The sequence below is a fragment of the Magnolia sinica genome, chromosome 14 (genome assembly GCF_029962835.1).
Source record: "Magnolia sinica isolate HGM2019 chromosome 14, MsV1, whole genome shotgun sequence".
Lineage (NCBI taxonomy): Eukaryota > Viridiplantae > Streptophyta > Magnoliopsida > Magnoliales > Magnoliaceae > Magnolia > Magnolia sinica.
The window spans coordinates 18,672,736-18,682,701 of record NC_080586.1 but is presented as its reverse complement, the minus strand read 5'-3'; the positions used below and the strand labels follow the sequence as shown (position 1 = coordinate 18,682,701).

The following is a 9,966-nucleotide window of genomic DNA, read 5'->3' as shown; positions in this document are numbered from 1 at the left end:
TTTGTGTAGAAAATCGGAGCCGTGAAAAAGATTAGTCAAACATTGAAGATTGATCTCTGTAAAAATCTGAAAATCTACTTAATAGGTGGGCCACGTAAATATCTTGAATCTGACCGTTGGAAATCTATTAATTTCAAATGGAAATGTAAGTCCACTTGATGAATGGATCAGCATGATTTTCACCACAGGCGATATTGATGACATGGCACAATTTTTCACGGTCAGATGTTCTGTAGAAGCGAGAGACTGGGCGTATGTACCGGAACCATCTGGAGAAATCCCTATCCAAGATTCCAGTAGTAGCACCACGACGAGATATGGAATTCTCCCCAATCCACACCAAAGCGATAGTACGTGTGCCCCAAAACCAGACCCTGATAGCACCCTTGTATCCTTAGACTTACCCAAGTGGGCCCCAATTTTCTTTTCTGAAATGGGCCCCACCTTAGCTACAAACCAAAGGCAAAGATAGCCCAAACGTGCTTTTGTGCGCACTCTCTGGAGATTTTTTATTTTATTTTTTCTTTCTTTCTTTTCTTCTGTGTTAAAAACCCAAGCTTCTCCTGTATATAAACCCTATACACCCTTCCTCCCCACTCCATCACCTACACACACTCTCTCTTTCTCTCTTCTCCACCATTTCCTTCCTCGTATTCATTACACTAGAAAAATGTCTGGTGTTTGGGTATTCAAGGACGGCGTTGTCCGCCTCAACCCAGGCACCGAATCCGACGGTCGCCGTAAGGTCTTGGTTCACACTCCTACCAATGAAGTAATCACTTCATACGCAGATCTCGAGCGCAAGCTCTCCTGCCTCGGGTGGGAAAGGTACTACGGCGATCCCGATCTCCTCCAGTTCCACAAACAATCAACGGTCCATCTCATCTCTCTACCCAAAGATTTCAGCCGATTCAAGTCCATGCACATGTTCGGCATCGTCGTCCAGAATCGTAATGTCTTCGAAGTTAGAGATATGTAGCAGCATGCATGTCATTAACAAAAAGAAAGAAAAGAAAATTAGCTTGTGGGTGTTTTTTTATTTTTCTTTTAGGGTGTGTTTGGTTGCATCAAATTGGCCTGATTAATCATGAAATATCATGATTTTGGGTGCAACCAAACGCACCCTTATATTTTCATGTCATCTCTCTCTCTCTCTCTCTCTCTCTCTCTCTCTCTCTCTCTCTCTCTCTCTCTCTCTCATGTTCATGTAAATTGCACCAGTCCTTTAGCAATGATATGTGGGAGGTTTTGTGTGTATGTTTTTCTTCTATGTTTTCGCCTTCAGTTATATACATTTAAAAGCTTTATTTGAAATCATATATTATATATAAATGTATGTGTGTATGAGCTCTAATGCATGAATCTTTTCTACTTCAACGGCTCTAGTTGCTTACACGCAAGCTTTCTCGTACATGTATTGCATGTAATGGCACGTCATCCCTACAGCCGGAACAAGAACCCGATACGATATTTAATGCACCCTAAAATATCGGATTCGAACTGCATGTGAGGAAATCAAATGAGAGATAGAAAGAGATCTCATGTGTTATTCACCACAATTTAACATTTGAACATGATTAAACGTTTGTTAATGCAAATACAGTGATAGACAATCCTAACCGTCCAATTATCACATTTAGAAGGAAGTAACTGTCCGATTCAACGGACAAGATTAGACGTCTCATCTTGTCAATGTGATTTTAGGGCTATGCTAACTCGACTACAGAGGCCACCCCAACTTGGGTGGTCTGCGCTTGTGTTGTTGAACGATATTTGTGTGAAAAATGAGTTGCTATAAGCTATTAAACTGTAGCAAACACACAGCATAGTGTTGTCCAAAAGATGGCCGAATGAGAAAGGGGGATTTGATAGAAAAGATATTGAAGGGGAAAGAGGGTGTCACGTGAAGGGATCCTGCAATTTGCTTGCGATCAACGTCGACATGACACGTGTGAACGCACGTGAAAGCTATCCAAATCCGTTTACAAATTCGCCGTGTCGTTAACATGGGCCCCACACTACGGCAAGAGAGAAGATATGGGCCTGAAATATCTACAATATGGAACAGGTAGATCTAAGCCGTTTATGTTGTGGAGCCCACCTGCTATAGATGCCCCATTTCTCACCGAAATTTAAATCTTTTTTCTCTTTGAATGTGGGCCATTGATGTATTTTCTTTATTGATCGTATATGTTCTGGGCGCCAACTGAAAGCTCGGGATTTTTATTTATTTTTTAAATTTTCATATAGGAGAATTTCATGACTAGCGTACCAACGGTTTGGATCAGTAAATAACGGCCCCACTTGTATAAATTCACACGGAACGGACTAAAAGTTATCTGACGGGAAGCTGGTGGGGCCCACTGGGATTCTTGTGAGAAATCCATACCATCCATTTTACCAGATCATGGTAGGACTTGGGCCTAAAAAGAGGCAGATCCAAAACTCAATTGAGCCGTTCAACAGGAGACATCAAGGATTGAACGTCCACCACCGTTGAATCACTTGTGGGGCCACATAAGTTTTGGATCAGGCTAATATTTTGTGTTTTCAATTCATCTCAATAGTAATATGGATGGATGGATGGATCCAAAACTCAATAGGCATTTCCCTATTCACCTTTTCTTATCGTGGGGCCCACTTGAGTTTTAAATCTGCCTAATTTTGTGCCCGTGTCCTATCATGATCCGTCAAAACGGATGGATGGATGGATGGACGGGTGGATTTCTCACGAACATCTCAGTGGGCCCCACCTAACTTTCCTTTGCAGGAAGTTTTGCAGGCAATCCGAGTCCCTGGATATGGGAAAAGGTATCCTGCAGGGACAGCGTAGCTTGTGTCGGGAAGTTCCCCACCTGGCACATGAATGGTGGCCTGTGATTGGAGCTTATCTTGTTGTCCGCCCAATGGTAAGTGGGCCACCATGGGAATGGTACAATTTTCAAAATGGTATGATACACTGCATTAGTGGCCACCCACCAAACCTGAAAGCAAAGTTCAGTCTTTTTTCTTTTTTTTTTGTCCTTCTTTCTTAGATGCGTATTTTTGCATGTACTGCCCTCCTTTTATACACACACACACACACACACACACATCAGACAATCCCATCTCTTTTTAATACCATTAAATAATTAATCACTTTCATTTTTTATTTTGTATTTATATTCAATTATAAAAAATCTTATGGTTAATGTCTGTTTTATTTAGCTGTTAAAGAGAATAATGGTTATTCAATTTGAATACTGCCTCTATAAAATAACACTTTTACTTAAGAAAGAGGAAAGTTTCATTTTGCATATACCCAGACACAAAAAAGTTATATGCTTCAAATGGTTTAGATTAAATGCCATAAATGACTCATCATTGGATGGTTCAGATCATTTACCCATGGTATAGCTTACATTACAAGTGGCCGAGATTTCGACCAAAACATATAACATCTTTTGTGTTTGGATAGGAGCAAAATGGAAATGAAAATTTCCTTCCTTTAAAATTTCAAATAGAAGTTAACCATATAATGTTTTGTAACTGTATATGAAAAGGAGATGAGATATGATGCGGGGAAGAACGTGAAATGATAAACAAAAAAAATAAAATCACTATGTTCCTTTAGTAATCAAGATCTTGAATCCTTAAGTGAGAAGTAATATATATATATATATATATATATATATATATATATATATATATATATATATATATATATATATATATATATATTAAAATTAAAAATAATATTAAAATTACTTGATTACATCACTTATATAAATGAACAAAACCCTAATTCAATTAAAAGTTACTTGAAATAACAAAATCTCACCAAAGAGCTAATTTTACAATAAATATAAATGTAAATAAAATCTTCTTGGAACACTTCTAACATTATTACAATTTTTTATTTTTATTTTTTTAAATACAAAAATTCTAAAGCTAGAGATAACAATAATGGAAATTATATATATATATAAAAAAAAGTCTTTTTTTCCCTAAAATTTCAATTTTGACCTTCAGTATGAACTTTTCTCACAAGACAGACATCCACATTCATGGTCAGCTATATAAGTAGGTTAACCCCGAATGCATTGCTACATAAAAATTAATAAGTTGTGCATTTCATGACAATGACTGAATTCAATATTACAATTCTTTTATGGTTAAAACTTCGAATGACAATTCTTCCATATTTGGAATAAATTTCTTCAAATTGGACATGCAAGAACCTAATAACATCAATTATGCCGTATGTAGAACTAAATCTAATTATGATAAATTAATTCCACTTTCATTTGAACTTCTTTTGGTCCAACCATATTAAGAATGCATTTGTGGCACACTCTACATCAATACATTTGACAACATAGAAGAAGGTGGATTATTTGATGCATGGGCAAAAAGGAAAGTGGCATATTTCACTATTTTTTAATTACTCAAAGAACATGGGCTTATGATGCTTGGCCGATCAAACTAATCAATTAAATCCAAAGATAAGTCACAACTCAACTTAATTGAGTATGACTGGCCTACTTTCAAATCTAGCCAGTGTGTTAAATACAATTTCACATAACATGAAGTAAAGTAACAAAAGATTTGAGTGAGGAAGCAAGGAATCTTACACCTTAGAATATTTTCAATTAAAAGTAGAGGCTGTACTTAGTTAGAAGGATCATGCAAGCAAGGTGTCAAATCAGATTGGACTCACTGTGTCCCAATTGACTCAAATGAGCCGTCAATCCACATAAGGATCCTGCATTTTAACCAACCAAAATAAGATACGGAGTTAACAAAAGTGGGCCACAGGTGGCTCATTAAAGACTTAAAAGTTACATTCATAATTAAAGTATGGTTAATTTGTTTTCAATTGTTTTATATCTAGGCTGCTAATTGAACGGTAGGATCTTGTTGTTTTGTGATGGGTCCGGGTCTAATGGTCCGGATTCAACTTGGAGGATCCGGCAAGAGTGAGAAACAGTTCTCTCATCTATCCATGCAAACATTAGTAGAAGAAAATGTATTATAAGTTTAGGGTCGTTTCATAAAGAGTTGGATATGATAAAAACCAAAAAAAATAAAAATAAAAATAAAACAAAATAAAACACTCATGAAATATTTCAACCTGTTTATTAGCTAATATTTTACTTTGAAAATCAACCATCCACTTTGAAAGTAAACAATGAAGATTGGCATGGACCCATTGGATGGTCCATTTTAGTGACAGGTGCACAGGAAGGTTCCCATACACCTTATTGCACTGGTGAATTTCTCAATTAAAAATCCGAAAGTTTCTCAATACCAGGAACTAAACCATACAATTTCATAGCGTGGCGCAACATACCAATGACTGTACACATCATACCCTTCTCATGCATGTACCCCCAATCCTAACGTCCAAATCATGTCCCCGCTATAAATCGTGTATAACCCTAGACTTGTATTACTTACACGGCTCCCACGATCGTCCATTTATTGATGATGAACTGTTTCTTCCTGATCGTCCATTTATTGAACTATTTTACTATGTTTCTTTCTGATCGTCCATTTATTGATGATGAACTGTCCTTTTGAGGGCCACTGAATAATTAGGGCTGTCAATGGATTGTCACAACCCCATGAATTTTAGTCCATTTCGTCTCCAAATTATTTTGGACCTAGGATGTAGAGCGGGCCGTGGACAGTTTCATGGATAAGATGGATCAGAAAAGGCCCGGTCAACAATAGAAGTGATTCGGACCGTCAAACCTTAGATCGGGCATATCTCATAATCCGGAATGAGTTATCGGGTGAAAAATATAAGATTTTGGGGTAGAACAAGCTATTTTAGCCAACCAACCCCGCTATGCCGGGTTGCGCAAGCCGGATTTGCAAAATATCCCTGGATTGATGGTCATTTCATTATTTTAATTCCGTTTTTACTATAAATAGTAAGTTTTAGTTTGATTATAACTCTTCATCCGTTGAGCTTTAAGAGTTGCGCCTAACGCGAAAAGAGCTTAGAAAAGGCGAAAAGAGCTTAGAAAAATTAGGAAAACAACTTGGTGAAGCCAAATAGGGCATGTACTATTCTTGGCCGAAAACCTTGCGTACTAGTAGACATCAAGACCTTCTATATATAGTAAGTTTACTATTTATAGTAAGTTACGAATTCTAGGAGTTTTAGTTGTAGTTTGCTTCTGATTTCTATCTCATTGCTTAGTATCCTTATTTAAAGGGTTGTGAACATGTTTATTTCATTTATTAATTGATGCAGGGATGAACATGATGAGGATAACTACTTCGAATCCATGGAGCTTCTCTGGACTCCTCATAGAGACTTCTCGAATCCACGAGGAAAGAAAGCAAAAAATAGAAATAAATTCTAAGAAATTTGAAATTGATTAATTGATGAATAAAAACGAGTTCACAACCCTTTAAATAGGGGTACCAAGCAATGAAAAAGAAATTAGAATCAAACTACAACTCAAACTCCTAGAATCCGCGACTTACTATAAATAGTAAACTTACTATTTATAGACGGTCGTGATGTCTACTAGTGCACAAGGTTTTCGGCCAAAAATAGTAAGTGTCCTATTTGGCTTCACCAAACCGTTTTCCTAATTATTTTAAGCTCTTTTCACGTTGGGCACAACTCCTAAAGCCTGACGGATGAAGAGTTATAATTAAACTAAAACTTACTATTTATAGTAAAAACGAAATTAAAACAGGGAAACGATCGTCGATCCAAGAATTTTTCACAATTTTGGGCTGCGCAACCTGACATATCCAGGTTGGTTGGCTTCAGTAGCTCGTTCTACCCCAAAATCATATATTTTACGTCAGATAACTCATTCCGGATTGTAAGATACGTCCGATTTAAGGTTCTATGGTCTGGGTCATTTCTGTCGTCGACCGGGCCTTTTCTGATCCATCTTGGTCATGTAACTATCCGCGACCCGCTCTACATTATTAATCAATTTCAAAATTTATAGAATTTATTTTCTATTTTACTTACTTTCTTTCTCGTGGATTCGAGAAGCCTCCGTGAGGAGTCCAGAGAAGTTCCATGGATTCAGAACAATTATCCTCTCGAGGAAGACGTTGCTCGACCTCATTACGTTCATCCCCGCATCAACCTACATCTGTAAACCATTATTTGGCCTCATCCATACCATCCTATCAATAATCAGGTCCGATTCAGTGTTTTCTCTAGACAACCTTTAAATGGCCCACTCCGTATGGTTGATGGAAATAATAGGCCTACTCTAACATTTTTCAGGAAATGGATAAGATAGACCAATTGGCACCACATCTCTAATCTGATTTTGACATGTGTTCGGCCCACATTTACTGTTTGTTTGGTAAACCATTGAGATACTGGATTTAGACACGTGTTCGGCTCACATTTACTGTTTGTTTGGTAATCCATTGACGTACTAGACCGATTTTGAATATCACTCATCCACGCCCTAAGAATCAGATTAAAATATGAATGGGTAGGGTCGACCCTAATCTGACGGTAGGGATTAGTATTATCTTAAGGACCCATCTTTGGGTGGGCCCCACAAGTAAGATTGTGGATTGAGTTATAGCCAATAGTACGTGCATGCATGTGTGCCACGCTTTGAATGAGTATGGTACAGTTCATCATTTCCCTGTACTATGATCCAAGAGACATGTGCTGCAACTTAGCCTGCATCTAAGGGTCTGACACAAGTGGACAAAGATCACTGGGTCTGACTGCTTGTGGATAAGCCCATTATCCCCACGTTTTCAATCGAAGCTCATGAAATGGACGTCCATTGCATACTTACACAGCCAGTATTCACTACTGGACACCCCACAATAATGTACGTGTTTTATCCACGCCTTCTATCCATTTTTTCAGCTCATTTTATGGCATAAACCTAAAAAATGAGGCAGATCCAAATCTCAGGTGGACCACACCACATGAAAACATTGGTAATTGAATGCCCATCATTAAAACCTTCTTAGGTCCTACTGTAATGTTTATTTGCCATCCAACCTTTTTATTAGGTCACACAGATCTGGATGAGGGGAAAACCCAGATATCATCTTGATCCAAAAATTTTATGGGCCCCGAGAAGTTTTTAATGGTGGTGTTCAATCATCACTGTTTTCTGTAGTGTGGTCCACCTTAGATTTGAAACTGCCTCATTTTTGGGCTCATACACTGAAATGATCTGAAAAAATAGATAGATGGCATGGATAAAAAAATATATCATGGTGGGGCCAAATATTAGAACCGTCCAGTAGCGAGTAGGCAGTGTCAGTATGCCATCCATTTTCCATGGAAGTAGCTGTACTTCCTCTTTGCCCATTTCCTTTATAAATAGGGAGAGAAGGGGGTATGTACATGCCAGCTCTCTTCCTTTCTGAGTAGTCAGTCCTTAGTCTGCAAAAAAGCGTACAAGTTCTTAGAAGGTTTTGGATTGTGTTGGGTGAAGACAACAACACCCCTATCCACAAAGGATGGGAACTGATAGCTAGGGGTGTTTTGTCCTGTGGTTTGGTTGATGGATATGAAATCTGCACATGTGGTGCGCACATACTAGATCTGAACTGGACATCTTTTTTGGACCCACCGTTATTGGGCTACCCAAAAAATTATATCCCTTGGATCATCCCGGCTGCCGATTGGGGGACTTTTGCTCAAGTCCTTGAAAGCCCTCTATTTGGTAAAGTAGGATCATCCAGCCGATCGAGCTTTTGGAGTGTGAACATCTAATGTGGTGACAAGAAATGAATGGTCCTGATCTTGTCTTTTTTGTTTTTTGTTTTTTGTTTTTTTTTTTTTTTTTTTTGTTAATTTGCAAGTACCAAGATAAGGTGCTTCGATTAGTAAGCTAGGTGTTAGTTGTTAATTTGATGCTTTTGTAGAGTATGAGAGGCATGTGCATGCACTCCACCATCATGCACGTAGCGTCTATCTAAATCCAAAGATACACATAGTGGGACCCATTGTAGTTTGGGAGATAGCCCCAAAATCAGAATGATTAGATGACCTCCAAATCAGACTTTTGACCATTGATTATTCTCTTCATTAAGTCAAGACCAATGGATCAGTTGGTTCTTAAATTCACTGTCATATGGGCTGTGTCACATCTAGAGTGGCTACGAGTTGGATGGTTTAATCGGATATACACATTTTCTATCTGCATGTTTATGGATCATAATACTCTCACAACTACTAATCTTCTTCTCCCCCTCCACTTTCTTAAATGAGCTTTTGATTTCATGAACACTCTTCTCCTTCTTCTTTGTTTTCTATCCACACACTCGCCCACCACACGGTCACTCAAACTATGACCTCAATGTTGAAATACTTTGTCTACCATTGACCCATGGGTTAAAACCTTTCATTAACACTCATGTCACCAGCATGACCACTATGACATGATTAAGATGGTACACATTGTTGGGGGAAACACGAATCAAGCAAAGTACTACCAATTCCACGATCAAGTCCAAATACAAATAATTTAAATTTTATGTGCAAAAACTCTTGCAAAAAAATTACATTCAGGGTGACAAGTAATGCATCATGAAAGCATTAATACAAGAGATAAAGTATTACCGATTCAAAAAAGCCTCGGATCCGCTTCACAAGCTTAAGATATGCCCTTGAAGCCCTTGGTAACAAATTAGAAAGCCCTGAAACTCTTCTACTACTTCTCAATCTGTGCACTCGCTCAATGGGACCTTTGATGAGACTTTAATGGCATTAATGATCTATCGATAGCATTGAATACTTTCAATGATATCGAGTAGAAATACCAAAACGTTCTAGCAAGAAAACATGAATTTTTCAAATTTTTTCGATGGGACTTCTATGGCATTAACACATACTCAATCGCACTTCGATGACATAGACAGATCATGTTGCTTACAAATTCAAAACATCAACCATACATCTAACTCAAGCACACACCAACTATATGATCCTATAACTATTAAATGGTAGCCTATTTTGGG

The 9,966-nt window shown here is 37.8% G+C and overlaps 1 protein-coding gene across 1 annotated transcript; it reads left to right on the top strand.

The window, feature by feature from the left end:
• Positions 1-582: 582 nt before the first annotated feature.
• Positions 583-1,216, top strand: LOC131225205 (flowering-promoting factor 1-like protein 3). The gene has a single exon (XM_058220688.1). The coding sequence runs from the start codon at positions 671-673 to the stop codon at positions 977-979; it is 309 nt and encodes a 102-aa protein (XP_058076671.1). The 5' UTR covers positions 583-670; the 3' UTR covers positions 980-1,216.
• The last annotated feature ends 8,750 nt before the right edge of the window (positions 1,217-9,966 follow it).